This window comes from Macaca fascicularis, chromosome 12 (genome assembly GCF_037993035.2).
Source record: "Macaca fascicularis isolate 582-1 chromosome 12, T2T-MFA8v1.1".
NCBI lineage: Eukaryota > Metazoa > Chordata > Mammalia > Primates > Cercopithecidae > Macaca > Macaca fascicularis.
The window spans coordinates 99,087,067-99,108,876 of NC_088386.1; the positions used below are offsets into that span (position 1 = coordinate 99,087,067).

At 38.0% G+C, this 21,810-nt stretch overlaps 1 protein-coding gene across 13 annotated transcripts in view; it reads left to right on the plus strand.

Moving 5' to 3' along the window:
• Positions 1-20,706, plus strand: part of NBEAL1 (neurobeachin like 1) — a 206,947-nt gene extending 186,241 nt beyond the window's left edge. For all 13 annotated transcript variants that reach the window (XM_065525900.2, XM_074009804.1, XM_074009801.1 and 10 more), the window contains 8 exons: positions 176-285; positions 2,715-2,887; positions 3,866-3,960; positions 9,078-9,194; positions 9,598-9,759; positions 11,741-11,889; positions 14,283-14,418; positions 18,279-20,706. In XM_065525900.2, coding sequence (XP_065381972.1) covers positions 176-285; positions 2,715-2,887; positions 3,866-3,960; positions 9,078-9,194; positions 9,598-9,759; positions 11,741-11,889; positions 14,283-14,418; positions 18,279-18,380 — 1,044 coding nt within the window. In that variant the 3' untranslated portion in view covers positions 18,381-20,706. The remainder of the gene's footprint in view (positions 1-175; positions 286-2,714; positions 2,888-3,865; positions 3,961-9,077; positions 9,195-9,597; positions 9,760-11,740; positions 11,890-14,282; positions 14,419-18,278) is intronic.
• Positions 20,707-21,810: the final 1,104 nt, after the last annotated feature.

Genomic DNA, 21,810 nt, shown 5'->3' on the forward strand with positions numbered 1-21,810 from the left:
GAACTTTTTCTGTTTGAATTATCTTAAGATGTTCCTAATGCGTTTCATGTTTGAAGTACACAGTCTCACAGTATTCCCTAAGTGATAAATGCCAATGTCATGTGAGCATCTGGTTATTCTGGGCTGCTTTCCTTAATATTTCATTTAATTTGAGTCTTCATATGTTCTTTTCCAGATAACAATAAGCATGAATTCTGTTATTGGAACCCATGGATGGTTGCCTTATGACAGAAACATTTCTAATTACTTTACATTCATCAAGGATCAAACTGTGACAAATCCAAAGTAAGTAAATAAATATTTAAAGCAAAACAGCTATACCAGGTACCTTATTGCCAGGAAAAAAAAACTGGATTAATTGATTCATATTATTCTGAAAGAAATATTTTTTTATTTTTTTTGAGACAGAGTCTTGCTCTGTCACCCAGGCTGCAGTGCAGTGGCGCAATCCCCACTCACTGCAACCTCTGCCTCTCAGGCTCAAGGGATTCTCTGGCTAATTTTTGTTTTTAGTAGAAATCGGGTTTCACCATGTTGACCATGCTGGTCTCAAATTCTTGACCTCAAGTGATCCACCCGCCTCACCCTCCCAAAGTGCTGGGATTATAGGCCACCTAGCCCTGAAAGTAATGTTTTGAGATCCAGATTATCTCTTCTTCCTTCCTTCCTCCCTCCATTCCCTCCCCCCACAACCTTCCCTTATTTTTAAGTTATGTCCTGAATTTATATTGGTTTAAATACAAAACTTAATTTCCATAATATCAGTTATAAAAATGCAATTACATTAGGAATAACAGACTTCCTTGTAATTTTATTCTACCTTATTATTTAAAAATAAGACCTATATGTCTTAATCTCCAAAAGTTATGTTCTAACTTAAAGTGGTGTTTCCCTTACATTGAGTTGTCCTGTTTGTTTCCTTATATTTTTTTCTAGTTAAATCACATTCATGGCTGGGCACAGTGGCTCACGCCTGTAATCCCAGAACTTGGGAGGCTGAGGCAGGCGGATCACCTGAGGTCAGGAGTTCAAGACTAGCCTGGCCAACATGGCAAAACCCTGTCTCTACTAAAAATACAAAAACTGGCTGGACATGGTGGCTCATGCCTGTAATCCCAGCACTTTGGGAGACTGAGGCGGGTGGATCACAAGGTGAGGCGATCAAGACCATCCTCGCTAACACGGTGAAACCCCTTCTGTACTGAACATACAAAAAAATTAGCCAGGCATGGTGGCAGGTGCCTGTAGTCCCAGCTACTCAGGAGGCTGAGGCAGGAGAATGGTGTGAACCCGGGAGGTGGAGCTTGCAGTGAGCCGAGATCACGCCACTGCACTCCAGCCTGGGCGACAGAGCAAGACTCCATCTCAAAAAAATAAAAATAAATAAAAATAAAAATACAAAAATTAGCCAGGCATGGTAGTGGGCACCTGTAATCCAAGCTACTCAAGAGACTGAGGCAGGAGAATTGCTTGAACCCAAGAGACAGAGGTTGCAGTGAGCTGAGATTGTGCCACTGCACTTCAGCCTGGACAACAGAGCAAGACTCTGTCTCAAAAAAATTAAAATTAAAATAAAATTCAAAAATCATGGCCCAGTGCAGTGGCTCACACCTGTAATCCCAGCACTTTGGGAGGCCAAGGCGGGCGGATCACGAGGTCAGGAGATTGAGACCATCCTGGCTAACACAGTGAAACTCCATCTCTACTAAAAATACAAAAAATTAGCTGGGTGTGGTGGCGGGCACCTGTAGTCCCAGCTACTCGGGAGGCTGAGGCAGGAGAATGGCGTGAACCTGGGAGGCAGAGCTTGCAGTGAGCCGAGATCAATACCACTGCACTCCAGCCTGGGCAACAGATCGAGACTCCGTCTCAAAAAAAAAAAAAATCACACTCTGTGTTGAGGATCAAATTACACCATATATTTGAAAATTATTTAAAATGTTGTAATTATTATCATTGTATCTTTGTCTTCCTCAACTAGAATACAACTTCATGAGATTAGGGAAAATGTCTTTTTTTCTTTCTTATCCCACATAGTACTGTTATGTTTTGCAAGAAGCATATTCTCAGCAAATTAATATCGAACAATAAAGTTTTATAGCTAGAGTATGAGAATTAGCCTTCGTTTTCTATATACACACTGAGTTGCAATCACTTGTCTTTCTGAAGAATCTAGATTGGCTAAGCTCACAGGTATTGCACTTGGAAGCTGACAAAACCAGCATGCTTGCTTTGGTTCAAATGGAGAACAGTCATCCTAAGTGTTGTTAGATACACACTTATCTGCCTGATTTATCTCCTATGCGTCACCTTGTATAGGACATCCCTGGTTTAAGTTTATTTCTGGTATTCCTAGTCCTGGCATATCCTGTCTAGTTTTTTACTAGACTTTAAACTTTAAGGCTGCCATTTACAAAATTGCCAATTTTATTAAATTGTCTTTGAAATCCAAGATTTAAGCATTTTTCATACTTTCACTGATCTCAACTATTTTTTGCTTAGCACTTGAGATTGTTGTGTATATTCTTATTTTATGAAAAATATTACAGTGAGGTAACGTATTTTCTGCAAGTCTATCGTTTATTAATAGACATTTCAAATAGGACATTTGGGACTAAGTTTTTATTTCTTTTTTAGAGAGGTTTAAAAAGAACAGTTCGTATCAGTGTAAGTGATCTTTTAAGGAACAGTCTGATACTTAATTGTGTTTGCAGAACTCAGCGCAGTATGAATGGTCCTTTTGCTCCCGGGCTAGAGGTCACTTCTAAGCTATTTGTAGTATCACATGATGCAAAGTTGCTCTTCAGCGCTGGATACTGGGATAATAGCATTCAAGTGATGTCACTTACAAAAGGCAAAATTATCTCACACATCATCCGGCATATGGGTAAGCATTAGCTTTTTTTCCAAAAACGCTCAAAATTTTTATTTTTTTCTTAACTGTAAAAGTAGTACATGCTCCTCGTAAAGAGCATTAAATTTTACCTTTTAAGCCTAGTGAACTTTTTTATTGTGTAAGATTATAAATATATGCTTTCTATAGGAGTGCCTCATGTATTTTGGGTATAATAAAGCACCATATAAATTAAATACAGCTTCATAGCATCTGGAAATGTGAGGCTAAGTTTTTTTTTTTTAAATGAATGATAAAAGTAAGAATTTTAAGACAAAATGGTAACAAAATCTGCTGTCATTAAATAAGACATCAACTGCCTTCTTACTATGTTAACAGTTAAACATGAGAGTGATAAAATTGTTGAATGTAGTTTTAATCTGCTACTTCTTAGTGTATCAATCTTCAATATAAGAATAAAACATTGAGTAGATTTTTTTCTAATAAACCTGTTGGGGAAGGAAAATGGAGTCTGCTGCTAATTCTGTACCAGTCAATCCTAAGATATCACTTACCTCAGCTGTTTGCAGTTTAGGAAAAGTATATTTGTATCGTGAATTTATAGTATAGTACGTGCAGTTTTTCTAAGGACATATATTCTATAGGATTACAGTTCCCAATGGCAGTAGAAGGTGAATGGGGATGAGAAGGCAAAGAAGCATATGAAAATTAACTGGGGATCTATCTCAAACTATCTAACCTCCTCCCAAGATTGTGGTAGTCATTCCCCACACCGCATGTCTACTTCTCATGCTCAGAGGAGGGTGATTTCAAAGAAAGCTCTCCAAGGTGATTTTGATTCTGCTGCTTTCCTGTGGCTCTCTTCCCCAATGCTTTTCCAGTACCATGCCTACATTCCTCCCTGTTGGCATGACTGATTTAGGAATAGTTTGAACATTAACAAAAATTGCTCTTAAAATTCTATTTTAGCAAAACGAGGCATTTCATTTTATTTAATTCCTTTTCTTACAGATATTGTGACTTGCTTAGCTACAGATTACTGTGGAATACATTTGATTTCTGGTTCCAGAGATACTACATGTATGATATGGCAAATAACACAACAGGTAGTCACACATTTAAATGTTCTTGATTTAGATCAGAGATTGACCCTGAAAATACTAGCAAAATGTTCTACTAGGACATCAAATTGTTTTCTGGTAGTGACTGAGCTCCTTTGTATTCTTTTTACCCACATTTTGTCCTGTCCAAGTCACCACATTTTTTCCTAGGTTTACTGTCTGATTCATTACCTTATTCCCTATTGCTTTCCAAAGATTCTTCCTTCTTACCTCTCCCAGGAAAACAGTAATTATTTTTATTGTCTTTTAGCATAGTAACATTTTACTTTCTTTCTTGTGGGACTACTAGAAATTATAGATTTATGGTTTTCATCAACCTGATTGCATTCTTATAATAATATGGGTCCAGGAAGTATCGTTTTTGTTAAATAGCTTCTGTTTTGTTTTTTTACTTTTTTTGAGATGGAGTCTCGCTCTGTCACACAGGCCAAAGTGCAATGGCATGATCTCAGCTCACTGCAACCTCCACCTCCCAGGTTCAAGCAATTCTCCTGCCTCAGCCTCCCATGTAGCTGGGATTACAGGCACGTGCCACCACACCTGGCTTTTTTTACTTTTTTTCTTTTTTCTTTTTTTTTTTTTGTATTTTTAGCAGAAATGGGGTTTCACCATGTTGGCCAGGCTGGTCTCAAACTCCCGACCTTCAGTGATCCGCCTGCCTCAGCCCCGCAAAGTGCTGGGATTGTAGGCGTGAGCCACTGCGACTGGCCAGCTTCTATGTTTTCTGCATTGTCTTAACAGGCTCTCTCCCACTACAAATTTATAAAAAGTATCTAGAAATTTTCTTCCATTTAAAAAACCTAGCTGAGCATGGTGGGACATGCCTGTAGTCCTAGCTATAATACGTGGGAGGCTGAGATGGGAAATAAAGAAATATTACAATCTTTAATTTATTGATTGATTGAGCCAGGGAAGCAGAGGCTACAGTGAGCTGAGATCCTGCCACTGCACTCCAGCCTGGGTGACTGAGCAAGATCCTATCTCAAAAAAAAAATTTGTTTTCTTCTAATTTTTTTTGTTTTATTTCTTATATTACAATCTTTAAATTATTGATAACTTATTTATCTACATTGGATAAGGCTTTGTTTACTTCTGAATAGAAAGCATTACACTTAAAGTGTAATGGTCCCAGCCAGTCTTATATAGGTATTTATTCTTACATATGAACTTACGTTTTAACCATACCCTCTTTTGTTTTTTGTTTCGTTTTGTTTGTTTTTTTGAGACAGAGTCTTGCTCTGTCGCGCGTCCTGCTAGACTGCAGTGGCGCGACCTTGGCTCACTGCAGCCTCCACCTCCTGGGTTCAAGCGATTCTCCTGCCTCAGTCTCCCCAGTAGCTGGGACTACAAGCACACACTACCACGCCCAACTAATTTTTGTATTTTTAGTAGAGACAAGGTTTCACTATGTTGGCCAGGACGGTCTCGAACTCTTGACCTCATGATCCGCCTGCCTCGGCCTCTCAAAGCACTGGGATTACAGGCATGAGCCACTGCGCCTGGCCCCATACCCTCTTTTTAAAAAAAAAAAAAAACAAAAAAAAACTCCATTTTAGCCTTACTAAAATTGTATTCAATTTATGTGTTAATTTGGTTTGGGATTTTGTTTTGTTTTTTGTTTGTTTGTTTTTGAGGTAGGGTCTCACTCTGTCATCCATGCTGGAGTGCAGTGGCACAATCATGGCTCATTGCAGGCTTGACCTCCCAGGCTCAAGCAATCCTCACTTCTCAGCCTCCCAAGTAGCTGGGACTCCAGGCATGCACCACCACGCCTGGCTAGTTTTTGTATTTTTAGTGAGACAAAATGATTGTCTCTGCCATGTTACCCAGGATGGTCTCGAACTCCTTGGCTCAAGCGATCTGCCCACCTCCACCTCCCGATAATTTGGTATATTTTTATAGTTATTTATTTACAGAAATAGGAAGTGTCTTTCCATGTTTGTTTCAGGTCCTTTTTATGTCCTTTGATAAAATTTCTTTCTTTTTCATTTAGATCCTATACCTTGTGATACTTACTTCAAATTATCGGCCGGGTGCGGTGGCTCAAGCCTGTAATCCCAGCACTTTGGGAGGCCGAGACGGGTGGATCACGAGGTCAGGAGATCGAGACCATCCTGGCTAACACGGTGAAACCCCGTCTCTACTAAAAAAATACAAAAAAATAGCCGGGCGAGGTGGTGGGCGCCTGTAGTCCCAGCTACTCGGGAGGCTGAGGCAGGAGAATGGCGTGAACCCGGGAGGCGGAGCTTGCAGTGAGCTGAGATCCGGCCACTGCACTCCAGCCTGGGCGACAGAGCGAGACTCCGTCTCAAAAAAAAAAATAAAATAAAAAATAAAAACAAATTATCATGTTTTCTATTACTATTTTTAGTGGGATTTTAAAATCATTTTTGTTTCTGATTATTGTTAATATAAAGAAAAGCTATATAGTGATTTGACTATAAGTTACTTTGCCAAATCCTCTTATCAGCTCTCATGGTTGTTAGTATTTCTTGGATTTCCTGAAAATAAGATAAGGGAGATAATACAATCATGTGATCTGAAAATAAAAGTTATTTGCTTTATCTTTTCTAATATACTAATTATTTCATTTTCTTACCATATTACATCATTAGCTAATACAATAAGGTAAGCAAAATTATAGTGAGCATCCCCACCTTTATCTAATTTTGATGAAAATGCCTTCCCAATGTTACCATTTAGTATAGTGTTTGCTGTTAGGTTTCACTAGTTGTGTTTTTCACATTTAAGTGAAAACACTGCCATTATTTTTTTCTTTTGGTAACTTTATAGTTTTAATGAAATTTCAAACTTGTAAAAAATTTGCAAAAGTAGTATATTTTGTATCATGTGTCTTAGCAGTCTCTTTTAGTATCTCCCTCTTACAACATCTTATTTTTTTTAACCATTTAAAAGTTGGAGACATCATATGCCTATACCCCTAAATAGGTCAGTGTGTATTTTCTAGTAACAAAGACAATCTTGTACATAAACCCAGCAAAGTTACCACAATCAATACCATTAGCTAATCCACAGTCCATATTCTAATTTTATATTTCCAATAATGTTCTTTACAGCTGTTTTTCCCCATTTATCTTATTTATAGTTTTTCTTTTACCTTTTCTTGATGTAATGTATTATGTATGTTGAGAAATTTCCTAGGTTTGAACCATCCTTGAATTTTTATAATAAACCCACATAATTTATGGTATATTGTTATTACACTTTACTGATGTATCTTATTAGCTAGTACTTTAATGATTTCTCTACTCTTAAGTAAAATAGATATTTTTGTTCTGTCTTTATCATGTTTAGTATGGGGATATGCAGTCTTTACCAAATAAATTTAGGAAAGGCTCCTCTTTCTCTAGAACTGGAATTACTTCCATAAGGAATTACCTGAGTTTTGAAAGTTAAATATAGTGCACTAAGCACTCAGACTGATACTCACAGGGGAAGGAAGACAAATGTGTCACAGGTAGCAGAGTGTCAAGGGGAATTAATGTACACCGCATGGAACAGGTAGAAGGTCTGGGCAGAGTTGTCTAGGATAATCACAAATACAAATAGCAACTATTCAAATAAAACAAATAACATACAAATGTGTATGCTAAAGACAAAGCATGCTAAAGACATGAAGAAAGAGTCTTTCTTCTGGAAGATGACTCAGAGAGCAATTTTTGCAATACAATTGTGTTACTAGGAAAACATAAGAATGGCAGTTCAATAAAATGGAAGATCAAAGATGAAATGATAAAATAGCATTATAAGATGAAAACGAAGGTTGCAGAAGAATCAAGCTGAGATTAAAACCAATACCATTATATGCCCCGTAAATATATATACCTACTGTGTACCCACAAATGTTTTTTCAAAGGGCTGCAGCCAAGACCTATAAAAAAATACCATTACAGGCCGGGCGCGGTGGCTCAAGCCTGTAATCCCAGCACTTTGGGAGGCCGAGACGGGCGGATCACGAGGTCAGGAGATCGAGACCATCCTGGCTAATACGGTGAAACCCCGTCTCTACTAAAAAAATACAAAAAAACTAGCCGGGCGCGGTGACGGGCGCCTGTAGTCCCAACTACTCGGGAGGCTGAGGCAGGAGAATGGCGTGAACCCGGGAGGCGGAGCTTGCAGTGAGCTGAGATCCGGCCACTGCACTCCAGCCTGGGCGGCAGAGCGAGACTCCGTCTCAAAAAAAAAAAAAAAAAAAAATACCATTACAAACGCAAACAAACCTAAAGCAGAAACTGCAAGAAAGAGATTTGATGTGGCTGCAAATGAAATTAGTAGCATGGAAAAAAAGATGTAATCAAAGTGAATGCCAATAAAAAAGTAACTTTAAAGCAGTTAGAGAAAGAATGATAGCTATAAAAATCAAAGACAGTCAGCATGAAGAAAATTGATGTCCCTGAAGCAGCGATCCCAATAAATGGAAACATTATTCAGCCAGGCGTGGTGGCTCATGCCTGTAATCCCAGCACCTTGGGAGGCTGAGGCGGAAGGATTGCTTGAGTCCTGGAGTTCAAGACCAGCCTGGGCAACATGGCAAGACTCTCATCTCGACAAAAAAATTTAAAATTAGCCAGGCATGGTGGTACATTCCTGTGGTCCCAGCTACTCAGGGAGGCTAAGGTGGATCACTTGAGTCCAGGAGGTCGAGGCTACAATGAACCATGTTCATGCCACTGTACTCCATCCTGGGCAACAGAATGAGACCCTGTCTCAAAAAAATAAAGTTATTCAGAGATATAACACAAAAAGTTTATTTGAAGTTAAGGAAGAATAAATCTGTAGATTAAAAGGAGAAATAACATACTTGGAAAAATTAATCCAAGACTGTCAACACTGCAACAATTTATGTTAAGGTTTTGAGCTTAGTTTTTAAGATGGAGAATAATTCAGAAATCCAAGTAGAAATGTAAGAATGAGTACTATTATGAATAGACTCAGTGGTATGTACCTAGTTGCAATGTTAGTTTGTGATTAGAAGGTTTAAATGAACCTTCATTTAAATGTGATTAGAAGGTTAAATAAACCTTATGAAAAACAGAAAACAAGAAACCACCTTTACTTTTGCTTTTCTCTTTTATTATTAGGGAGGTGTTCCTGTGGGCTTAGCATCTAAACCTTTTCAGATTCTTTATGGACACACCGATGAGGTATTGAGTGTCGGCATCAGCACTGAGCTAGACATGGCAGTGTCGGGATCAAGGGTAAGATTTCACCTTTAAGAAATACTAATTAATTAATCTACAAATTTATTACCAACATTTATAACTAAAATGTTTTTCAGAGGAATTGATAAAAGTATAGAAATGTTATACCATATTTGTATAGGACTTTGCAAAAGTAGAATAGACCTTGCAAAATAAAAAACTGAATGCCATTTTGGGATTTTATTCATTTTATTATTTAAGGGAAGAGGGCATTCTAGGAAATAAAATACTATTTGAAATTTCAAAGTTGGAATTTTTCCTAAGGTGCATATATCCTTGATGGAATAATCATGTTCTTGGTTCCTTTCCGACATTTCTTTATCTGGCCCACTCTACTTTTATTCCTTTTTGCTGTTGTTTTTCTTTGTCTTTTTCATTTTCTGATATATCCTGTGTGTAGGATGGAACGGTGATTATACATACCATTCAGAAAGGTCAGTACATGAGGACTTTACGACCACCTTGTGAGAGTTCTCTGTTCCTGACCATTCCTAATTTGGCTATATCTTGGGAAGGACATATTGTTATCTACTCCAGCATTGAAGAAAAGACCACCCTCAAGGTATATGACCTTTCATGCAATAGAGGTAGACTCCCAATAGTGTATCTTTCCCTCCCCACATTATAGAGGAGGTTTATTGAAGAAGGAAAAAACACCATATTTTAAAGAGGATGTTTTTCTTTCATCATTCAGTTGTTTGTTTCTTAACATTAGATGGACTTCTACCACAATCGTAGCCTCACATTAGTATTTTATTGTTGGGATTTTTATTGACTTGTATAATATATTATTTCAGAATAATTTCTGATTATGTAGGATTTTTTAAGATTAAGTGGAAATTGGAAATGATAGCCAACTGAAATTCCTTTTGCATAAGGCAGGATATAAATAAACAAGCCCTCAATTTTGTATTTGTTTCCTTTCAGTGACATCACTATTTATTTAATTAATGTATGTGTATATGTGTGTGTGTATGTGTGTGTGTGTGTGTATATATATATATGTGTATATATATATATTTTTTTGAGACGGAGTCTTGCTCTGTCACCCAGGCAGGAGTGCAGTGGCGCTATCTTGGCTCACTGCAAGCTCCGCCTCCCGGGTTCACGCCACTCTCCTGCCTCAGCCTCCCGAGTAGCTGGGACTACAGTACAGGGGCCCGCCACCACACCCGGCTAATTTTTTGTATTTATAGTAGAGACGGGGTTTCATCGTTGTTAGCCTGGATGGTCTCGATCTCCTGACCTTGGGATTCGCCCACCTCGGCCTCCCAAAGTGCTGGGATAACAGGCATGAGCCACCGCGCCCGGCCTTTTTTTTTTTTTTTTTTTTTTTTTTGAGACAAGAGTCTCGCTCTGTTGCCCAGGCTGGAGTGCAGTGGCACAATCAGTGATACAATTATAGCTCACTTTGGCCTCAAAATCCTGCGCTTAACTGATCCTTCCGCCTCAGCCCCCTCAGTAGCTGGGACTACTGGCATGTGCTACCACACCTGGCTAGTTTTTTTTAATTTTTGGTAGAGACAAGGTCTCCCTATGTTGCCTAGGCTGGTCTCAAACCCCTGGGCTCAAGCGATCCTCCTGCTTTCGACTCCCAAAGCACTGGGATTACAGACATGAGCCATCATGCCCAGCCTAAGCTTTTTCAATATTAAGAATTTTTGGGGGCCGGGAGTGGTGGCTCACACCTATAATCCCAGCACTTTGGGAGGCTGAGGCAGGTGGATCATCTGAGGTCAGGAGTTCCAGACCAGCCTGGCCAACATGGTGAAACCCCATCTCTTCTAAAAATACAAAAATTGGCTGGGCATGGTGGCGCATGCCTGTAGTCCCAGTAACTAGGGAGGCTGAGACAGGAGAATTGCTTGAACCCGGGAGGCCGATGTTGCAGTGAGCCGAGTTTATACCAGTGCACTCCAGCCTGGGCAACAGAGCGAGACTCCACCTCAAAAAAAAAAAAAAAAAAAAAAAAAGGCCAAGCATGGTGGCTCATACGTGTAATCCCAGCACTTTGGGAGGCCGAGGTGGGCAGATCACGAGGTCAGGAGACCATCCTGGCTAAACAGTGAAACCCCATCTCTACTAAAAATACAAAAAACAAAATGAGTCGGGCATGGTGGTGGGCACCTGTAGTCCCAGCTACTCAGGAGGCTGAGTTAGGAGAATGGTGTGAACCTGGGAGGCAGAGCTTGCAGTGAGCCAAGATTGCGCCACTGCACTCTAGCCTGGTCGACAGAGCGAGACTCCATCTCAAAAGAAAAGGAATTCTTTTCTTTTGTTTTAAGAATGTAGGGTGTTGGGGAGGGCTGAATGAGATTTTAATTCTTTGGAGAGAGTGAGATTTCTCGTTTAATATTTACTTGGCAATCTGATTTGAAATCACTTTAATAATATTGTCTACACACTTGGTCTTTAAATATAGCCATATTTTTATCCCAGAATTTTAAACCAAATAATTATTCTGTTATAGTCAGAGTTTTAACTGGTAATATAAAAACTCAGTTTTTATTTGAAATTGTTAACTTTTCCTTAATTCTTTGCAGGATAAGAATGCATTACATCTGTTTTCTATAAATGGCAAGTATCTAGGGTCTCAAATCCTGAAGGAACAAGTATCAGATATATGTATAATTGGAGAACACATTGTCACAGGCAGCTTACAAGGATTCCTGTCTATAAGAGATCTCCACAGGTAAGTAATAAAAACCAATGAAGTATCACTTAAGAAAAGGTGGCAGTACTTCTAGTCTAGAGTGAAAATCAGGATCTAAGATTTTTAATCTTTTGGTTTATCATTTATTACAAAAATTTGTCTTTTAGCAAGTATAAAAAATTGGAGAAGCTAAAGTATTCCTGGACTCATAAATGAAGTATATATATACATTTTTTATTATATAGAAAATTTTACATTATATATATTTTACCACAATTAAAAAATTTTTTAGGCTGGGCACAGTGGCTCCTGCCTGTAATCCCAGCACTTTGGGAGGTCAAAGAGGGAGGAATGCTTGAGCCCAGGAGTTTAAGACCAACCTGGGCACATAGCAAGACCTCATCTCTACTAAAAATAAAAGCTTTAAAAATTAGCTGAACATGGTGGCATGTGCCTGTGTTCCCAGCTACTTGGGAGGCTGAGGTGGGAGGATTGCTTGAGCCCAGGTCACAGCTGCAGTAAGCTGTGATCATAGCACTGCACTCCAGCCTGGACAACAGAGCAAGACCCTGTCTCAAAAGAAATGTTTTAAATATGTAGAGCTAGAAAAAAATGTTCATAGTACCAAGTCTGAATTATGGATTTGGAAATTTGTCCAAATGATGGTTTGAATTTTTATAAAGTTTTTTAATTGTAGTAAACTAAACTAGAGTATATTTAACATATTTATGCATGTGTGTGTATAAAATTGGTAGGGGGATCTATTGTCATTCGATCTAGTGAAGGAGAGAGATATTGGAGTAGTGGATATGTGTTTTTGTTTTGTTTTGTTTTGTTTTTTGAGACTGAGTCTTGCTCTGTCACCTAGGCTGGAGTGCAGTGGCATGATATTGGCTCACTGCAACCTCTGCCTCAGGTTCAAGTGATTCTCCTGCCTCAGCCTCCACGTTAGCTGGGAATATAGGTGCATACCACCATGCCCAGCTAATTTTTGTATTTTTAGTAGAGACAGGGTTCCACCATGTTGGCCAGGCTGGTCTCAAACTCCTGACCTCAAGTGATCCAACCACCTCAGCCTTCCCAAAGTGCTGGGATTACAGGCATGGGCCACTGCACCTGGCCCAAGATTTCTGGGCTTCTTATCCACCTCTCACTTATGAATCAACAGAGCAATAAGCATGAGAGTGCCTAGGTGCTGTGATGCTTACTCATAATAATGGTTTTTAAGGGGTATAAGACCAATTGGAGGCTGGGTGTGGTGGCTCACGCTTATAATCGCAGCACTTTGGGAGGCTGAGGTGGGTGGATCATTTGAGGTCAGGAGTTCAAGACCAGCCTGGCCAACATAGTGAAACCCCATCTCTACTAAAAGTACAAAAATTAGCAGGATGTAGTGGCAGGCACCTGTAGTCCCAGATACTCAGGAGCCTGAGGCAGGAGAATCACTTGAACTCAGGAGGCGGAGGTTGCAGTGACCGAGATCGCACCACTGCACTCCAGCCTGGGTGACACAGCAAGACTCCGTCTCAAAAAAAAAAGACTAGTTGGGGAAATATCAATATTTGTGTACTGTTATGAACAGTTTAAGAGCTAAATTATATGGTCCCAGTTACAGGTACAAGAAGTTTTAAAGACATTAAGGATTAGCATGGATCTGAGTAGTCAGAGGAGTCTTGATGAAGGATTAGTAGGAATTAAATGGACATGAAAAGACAGGGAGGGCCTTCTTTTGGAGATGGAGGTAGTCAATATGTGAGGAAATAAAGCACAAAGACATAGGAACAGCAATGAACTTGGTGTGTACTGTGCTGCATTTCAGGGATAAGATCAGAGCAAGACTAGAACAAATGCCCACTGAGAGTCTGAGGCTCAGAGAACAGTGACTGGTACAGGAACTTTATTTCTATCTGTTTTAGGAATAACACTAAGGATAAGAATCTAGTTAGTATCCATATAAAATCCTGTCTAACTGTTGTGTTCCTTACTTTGTCTCTCACCTTCCCCCTAATCTCTCTAAAGGGAACGTAAAGACTACCTTAGATAAATGACGAATGTAATAATAAGATGTAAAAACTGAAGTAATAATAGAATGGGTTGGAAAATTGAAAAAAGAGTAAGATTCTCTAGAAAGTCAAGAAAATGTTTATATTTTAGGTTCATGTTTGCTTTATTGATATTTTGTTTGATTATATATGTTTAGAAGAAAAATAGATGTCAAAAATAGAGAAAAGATCTGTTTATCAAGTGTTTTTAAGTAATGCTATAAATACAGGCCCTTGTGTGAGTCACTTAGACTTTCTGGACACAAGTTCCCACATTGTAAAATTAGAATCCAGAACTAGATGAGCATTAATTTATTTTCCAGATATAAAATTCTGTGAATTCATTATAAATCCATGTAATTATGTCTGTATTTTTTATTTCTCTTCTAGTTTGAATCTCAGCATCAACCCATTAGCTATGCGACTGCCTATCCATTGTGTTTGTGTAACCAAAGAATGCAGCCATATTCTTGTAGGTTTAGAAGACGGCAAATTGATTGTAGTGGGTGTTGGCAAGCCTGCTGAGGTAAAACCTAGCATCAATAATTTCATTTCTCATGCTGTTGGGGATTACTTTGGTTCTCCTTCATTCCAGCTGATTGAGAAGTTACCATTAGGGATAAACAAATTAAAACCAAATTTGATTTTTCAAAAGGCAGTAAATAAAAAGAGGATAAAGTTATTATTCAAAAGTGATGTTTATATTATTATTGAAAGCCCATCTTTGGCAATTCTATCTACCACTCTATAGGAATAAGAAAATTCATTTCTTCCAAATCTAGATTCAAGACCACGACTTAGATTTTCAATACATAAGAGCCTTTACAAAAGAATGAAATATAGGCTCAAACAATAAAACTACTTTAATTTTAACAAATATTCATCATAACTATATGTCAGTTATTTTGTAAAAGCATGATTTTTTATTTGTAACTACAGATATCCCCATATAGTGTGCTTATTCTCAGTGAGTTTCCTATAGTTAAATTTACTTGCTAATGATTTATCAATTATTGAATATTCATGTATCATAAATCTAACTCTCGCTCTTAGGAAAACTGTAGTTATACTCTAGTAACTTACTGATTCTTCCAAATAATTCATGTTATTACATAGTTAAATTAAGCATTATAATTTTTTTTTAAGTCACTGTTGGTATTTTCTGAGAAATCTAACAATATGGGATCTGTCGGGGTTATTTCAGGGGAAGAAATTACTGTCACACAGTCAGTGGCTATAATAACCTGTTAAAGATCGTAAAAAACTGTTTTATAAATATTTGAAATTTCTTTAGTCCTTATGCTTTTTTTTCAGCGTATTATTTTAACAAAAAAAGTGTCATTAAATTAATATTATTGTGGCTGGGCACGGTGGCTCACGCCTGTAATCCCTGTACTTTGGGGGGCCGAGGCAAGCGGATCTTTTGAGGTCAGGAGTTCGAGACCACCCTGGCCAATGTGGTGAAACCCTGTCTCTATTAAAAATATAAAAATTAGACAGGTGTGGTGGCATACGCCAGTAATCCCAGCTACTCAGGAGGCTGAGGCAAGAGAATCACTTGAATCTGGGAATTGGAGGTTGCAGTGAGCTGGTATCATGCCACTGCACTCCAGCCTGGGTGACAGAGCAAGACTTTGTACTACAGTGTAGAATATGAACTAGATCCATATTTAGTTATGAAAAGATATTTCTATTTCAAGATCTATTTTTATCTAAAATATCAAAATCTTGATTAATACATATTTTTAACTGTGTACTAGTTTTTTTTTTTTTTTTTTTTTTTTTTTTTTTTTTTTTTTGAGACGGAGTCTTGCTCTGTCGAGTGCAGTGGCCAGATCTCGGCTCACTGCAAGCTCTGCCTCCCGGGTTCACGCCATTCTCCTGCCTCAGCCTCCCGAGTAGCTGGGACTACAGGCGCCCGCCACCTCGCCCGGCTAGTTTTTTGTATTTTTTTTTTTTTAGTAGAGACGGGGTTTCACCGTGTTAGCCATGATGGTCTCGATCTCCTGACCTCGTGATCCACCCGTCTCGGCCTCCCAAAGTGCTGGGATTACAGGCTTGAGCCACCGCGCCCGGCCCTGTGTACCAGTTTTATATATTATTCTATTAGAGTGAAAATCATATGTAAAAATCAGGTAAGGTAGTAGTGCTTCAGAAAATACATCTGTAAATGTAACTGCAAAGCAAGCATGCCAAAGCCACTAGTACTTTGTATAAAGCTTCTCTTTTATCACTCCAATAAATATATCCTAGAAAAGCAACCATTAGGCCGGGCGCAGTGGCTCACACCTGTAATCCCAGCACTTTGGAAGGCCAAGGTGGGGGGATCATGAGGTCAAGACATCCAGACCATCTCAGCCAACATGGTGAAACCTCATCTCTACTAAAAATACAAAAATTAGCTGGGTGTGGGCCAGGCGCAGTGGCTCACTCCCATAGTCCCAGCACTTTGGGAGGCTGAGGTGGGCAAATCACGAGGTCAAGAGATCAAGACCATCCTTGCCAACATGGTGAAACCCTGTCTCTACTAAAAATACAAAAAAAAAAATTAGCTGGGCATGGTGGTGCGTGCCTGTAGTCCCAGCTACTCCGGAGGCAGAGGCTGAGGCAGGAGAATTGCTTGAACCAGGAAGGCAGAGGTTGCAGTCTGGTGACAGAGCAAGACTCCGTCTCAAAAAACAACAGCAACAACAACAAATTAGCTGGGTGTGGTGGTGCACGCCTGTAGTCCCAGCTACTCGGGAGGCTGAGGCAGGAGAATTGCTTGAACCCAGGAGGTGCAGGTTGCAGTGAACCGAGATTGTGCCACTGCACCTCCAGCCTGGCAACAGAGTGAGACTCCATCTCAAAAAAAAAAGAAAAGTGACCATTAAAAAAGGTGGCAGGCCGGGCATGGTGACTCACGCCTGTAATCTCAGCACTTTGGGAGGCTGAGGTGGGTGGAGCACTTGAGGCCAGGAGTTTGAGACCAGCCTGGGCAACATGTTGAAACCCTATCTCTACTAAAAATACAAAAATTAGCTGAGCATGATGGTATGCTCCTGTAGTCTCAGCTGCTCAGGAGGCTAAGGTGGGAGGACTGCCTGAGCCCAGGAGGCAGAGGTTGCAGTGAGCCAAGATTGCACCACTGCACTCCAGTGTGGGCAACAGAGTGAAACCCTGTCTCTAAAAAAAAGTGGAATCACCATTAAAAAGTAGATTGCACTTGAGAAAGTAATTACAACAAACCGTAGGGGTTTTTTGCCCCACCTGGATGTATAAACACTTTTAAAGGACATTTATTTATTCATTGATTTAATTAATATTTGGTTAATATTTATTACACACTGGGAAGGATGGTAGGTGATGCAAATTTAATGGTGAATGAAATGCAATTCCTGCCTTCAAATGGCTTATGCTCTCCTTGTTTTCTACATTACTTTTTATCATTCTCTTGTTAAATATTATTTTTTGAAAGTCTTAAAATATTTTAAAATTTCATCAAAACTTTATTTTACTTTCTTCTTATACTTATGATTGGCATTAACAGTACTGCAAATTCAAGAAAAGAAAATCTCCAAACCTGTATGTCTTGTTAGCAAAATTAAGAATAATTTCGAGCCAGGTGTGGTGGCTCACACCTGTAAACCCAGCACTTTGGGAGACTGAGGTGGGAGGATTGCTTGAGCCCAGGACTTCACCAGCCTGGGCAATATAGTGAGATCTCATCTCTACAAACAAATAAAAAATTAATTAAAAATTTAAAAAAATAGTTTTGAGAAGCTGATTTTGATGAAGTAATACATATTTTTGATAATTTATAAAATAAAGGAATCTGGTAATTTTGACATAACTGGGCCATTAATTGTTTGAAATGTACACATTGACATTAGACCAAAGACAAAATAAGCATAAAAGTCTTACATTATTATTACTGTTATTATTATGTGTGTATGTATGTGTATGAGAGAGAGACAGAGTCTCCCTGTGATGCCCAGGCTAGAATGCAGTGGCATGATCTCGGCTCACTGCAACCTCTGCCTCTCAGGTTCAAGCAATTCTCATGCCTCAGCCTTCGAAGTGGCTGGGATTACAGGCGTGTGCCACCATGCACCATACTGGGCTAATTTTTATATTTTCAGTAGAGACGGGAGGTTGCCATTTTGGCCAGGCTGGTCTCAAACTCCTGGCCTCAAGTGATCTGCCTGCCTCTGCCTACCAAAGTGCTGGGATTACAGGCATGAGCCACCACACCTGGCCGTCTTTCTCTATTGTTAATAACCTTTAAAGTGTTAATAATTCTGCTAACAATTTGTTTCTTTTCACTCTGCAAAATCAGTGTCTTATATATCATTTTTATTTTTTTCTTAATATTTATTCTTCATTTCTTTGGATTACTTTACACAGATGCGTTCAGGTCAGCTTTCTCGAAAATTGTGGGGATCGAGCAAGCGGCTCAGCCAGATTTCAGCTGGAGAAACTGAATATAATACTCAAGATTCCAAGTGACTGTTACTTCATTTTTCTGTTATGATTACTGAAACCTTATTTATTGCTTTGTTGCTTTAACCACATCTCTCAACTCTCTGCAATGTTGCAAGGCTTTTATCCCTGAAAATCATTTACAGATAACCACAATTTGCTGTGGTATATAAACTAATTCTTGGTCTATACTAAGATGTATTTGAGAAAATACATTTGATTTGATTTAGTGGCCTATTCCTAAAGGTCATTGTATCCATTTTTAAAACAAACCTAAAATGAGAAAATTAGGTTTAAATTGCTTGTTATTCCAAATGATAAAATTTAAGATTTTTCTAATAAAAGAGTACAGATAATGGGACAGTTGAGAGAGATGGCTTTAAATACATTCTTAAGTAATCATTTTTCTATTTACTGACCACTGTAATGAAAACATAACAATTTATTTATGGAACTCCTGATTGGGGATAATATTTTAAAGGTATCTGTTGCACACTTGGATTTTCAAAACTCAGTAAAAGTTACAGGTTTGCATGGTGAGAATAAAATAAGAATATTGAAACTGGCACATTAGCTAATTCTACTACTACTAGCATGTTACTAATGAGAAGTTACTGAATTCTATTATTGTTCTTAAATAATAAAAATTGAGTAGAAAAAAGTGGAACTAGAGATACATTTTACAGATGTATTTCCTTAATGATATAATTAAGCAAAAGTGCTAATTGTGATTTTGACAGTTGGGTCTTTTAAGTAGCATTTGCAACACAATTTACATTTGCAAAGTTCAAAATTTCTTGACTCTTTCTTCACCAAGCAAATAATACCCAAATATGTTGAATTTTCACTTAGGATATCTGTGTGATTGATGAATGAATTGAAAAGATATACATAACTTAAAATAATCTTTTATATATAGTAATTTATAATTTTCTATTTCATGTTTTAGGATTATAGCTAATTTTATTATGTAATGTTAAATGTTAAGTTGTGCTTGATTATTAAGATCTTAAAGTAAAAGTCTGATTAATTTGGAGTTCAAAGACATTGTTAAACTTAGATTTTTTGTAAGGTTATCTTTTGAGTTGGGTCAGAGAGCTTTTACAACTACCAGTGTTAATAATCTGAGATTTCATGTGTTTGGGAGAACTTGTGAATCCCTCTGAAACTGTGCAGAGATTTTGTATGTTAAATGCATTTTCAGGAAGGAATGGTTACATGGCTTTCTTTAAAGGGATCTGTGACCAGTAATAATATTAGTTTTTGTTCCACAAATCATAGATGTCCTTATATCCAACTGTCTTCTCAGTTGAATTTTAAGAGAAATTTTTCCTTTGCAATTTCGCTTTCCTGTTGACCACAGTATCCAGTGCCCTTTTCTTTATAATCTTTTGAGTGAGTAAAAAAAAATTTAAGAAATAAAGGATTCTGTTTAGGGAAACTTTTGAATAGATTCGATTTGATGTGAGTCAGGGCTAATAAAAAGCTATAGAAGAATTTTCTTTCCAATAAGTAAAAATCCTCTGTTTTATTAAGGAAAAAATACCTATGTTTTAGGTAAATAACTCTGAAATAAACTGGTACAACAATTTTAAAATAGAACATATGTTAATGTCAAGGTATCTTAAGACTTCAGGAATTTGTATTGAAAAAAGTCTCAAAATAAGTTCAATAGCAATAATTACGATGCATAAATGAGACTGGCTTCTATTCATTTGTTTTATTTTTGGGGGGTGGGGGATGGGAGGTTTCAATCCAGTGCTTCACCCATGGTACCACCATGGCTATCTTTTTTTTAATCTTACAGTTTTTTAAGACATTTCAAGTCGGCAGAACTAACATGATTGATTTTTAGTTTTTAAAATACTGATTTTTTAAGAAACTTTTTCTAAATCAAAACCTACTAAGTTTTATTTTGTTATTTATCCAGAGATTTGATGTAAAAATGCCTTCTTTATTTTTAAGGTTACTTAATACTGAATTTGAAAATTATTTTGGATGCTTATGAGTTTTCTAAAACTTAGATAATTAGAAAAAATGCCTACATTTATGATGTTTTACAATGCTGCTTTTTAGATGGAAGAAATAAGCAGTTTTTACTTTATAGTACAAATAAGTTTTGTTCACCATAAAATAGATATCCTACCTGGACTAATACTAGATGTACAAGGTAGTGGAATTATTTTTTATATTGTTTTTTCCAAAAAGTAAAAACCAGAAATGTCCAGGTGTGGTGGCTCATGCCTGTAATCCCAGCACTTTGGGAGGCTGAGTCAGGTGAATCACAAGGCCAGGAGTTCAAGACCAGCCTGGCCAACACAGTGAAACCCCGTCTCTACTAAAAATATAAAAATTAGCCGAGCATGGTGGCACGTGCCTGTAGTCCCAGCTACTCGAGAGGCTGAGCAGCGCAGGAGAATCACTTGAACCCAGGAGGTGGAAGTTGCAGTGACCCGAGATTGCACCACTGCACTCCAGCTTGGGCAGCAGAGTAAGACTTTGTCTCAAAGAAAAGGAAAAAAAAAATGTGGAATTTAGAGAAAAATATTTGAGAATACTAGCAACAGTCTAGAGAATAGAACTTAAATTTTATCTATCAAAATAAGCAAACAACTATTAGCTGAATAATATATTACTCATTTAAAGAGTATAGCCTACTGAATTAAAACTTACTAGATAAAATAATTGGAAAGAAGTACTTTTGAGGATTCTGGTATATTTAGATGTTACCCATAGAAATTAGTTATATATTATATAATGGAAGAAATGAACAGTATCATTAGAATGAAATAACAGGTGGACATTTCAATTGGTGAATATAGTATCTCAAGTTGGCTCTTACAAAGTCATTATCTGGCCGGTTGTGGTGGCTCATGCCTATAATCCCAGCACTTTGGGAGGCCGAGGTGGGAGGATCACAAGGTCAGGAGGTCAAGACCAGCCTGGCCAACCTGGTGAAACCCCATCTCTACTAAAAATACAAAAATTAGCTAGGCGTGGTGGCGGGCGCCTGTAGTCCCAGCTACTCAGGAGGCTGAGGCAGGAGAATTGCTTGAACCCGGGAGGCAGAGGTTGCAGTGAGCCAAGATCATGCCACTGCACTCCAGCCTGGGCAACAGGGCGAGACTCCATCTCAAAAAAAAAAAAAAAAAAAAAAAAAAAAAAAAAGTCTGTTATCTTTGCAGAACTTTTTATATGCTTTTGTTTCTTGATACTGGTGATGACGAAAATAATAATCTCAGCAGCCTGGTGATAGGGAGAGATTTATACCAAGATAATTATTTTACTTTTGGAAAGTGAGATCAAGTATTAAAAAATGTAATAGCTGTGCACGCTTAGAGAATAAAGAAGCTTTATAAAAAATTTTTTACAACTTTTCAATCAGTATTCTGGCATTACTCAGATAAAATTGAAAGAGAGAAGGAAAAAATAGATCAGGGCATACAAATCAGGAAAG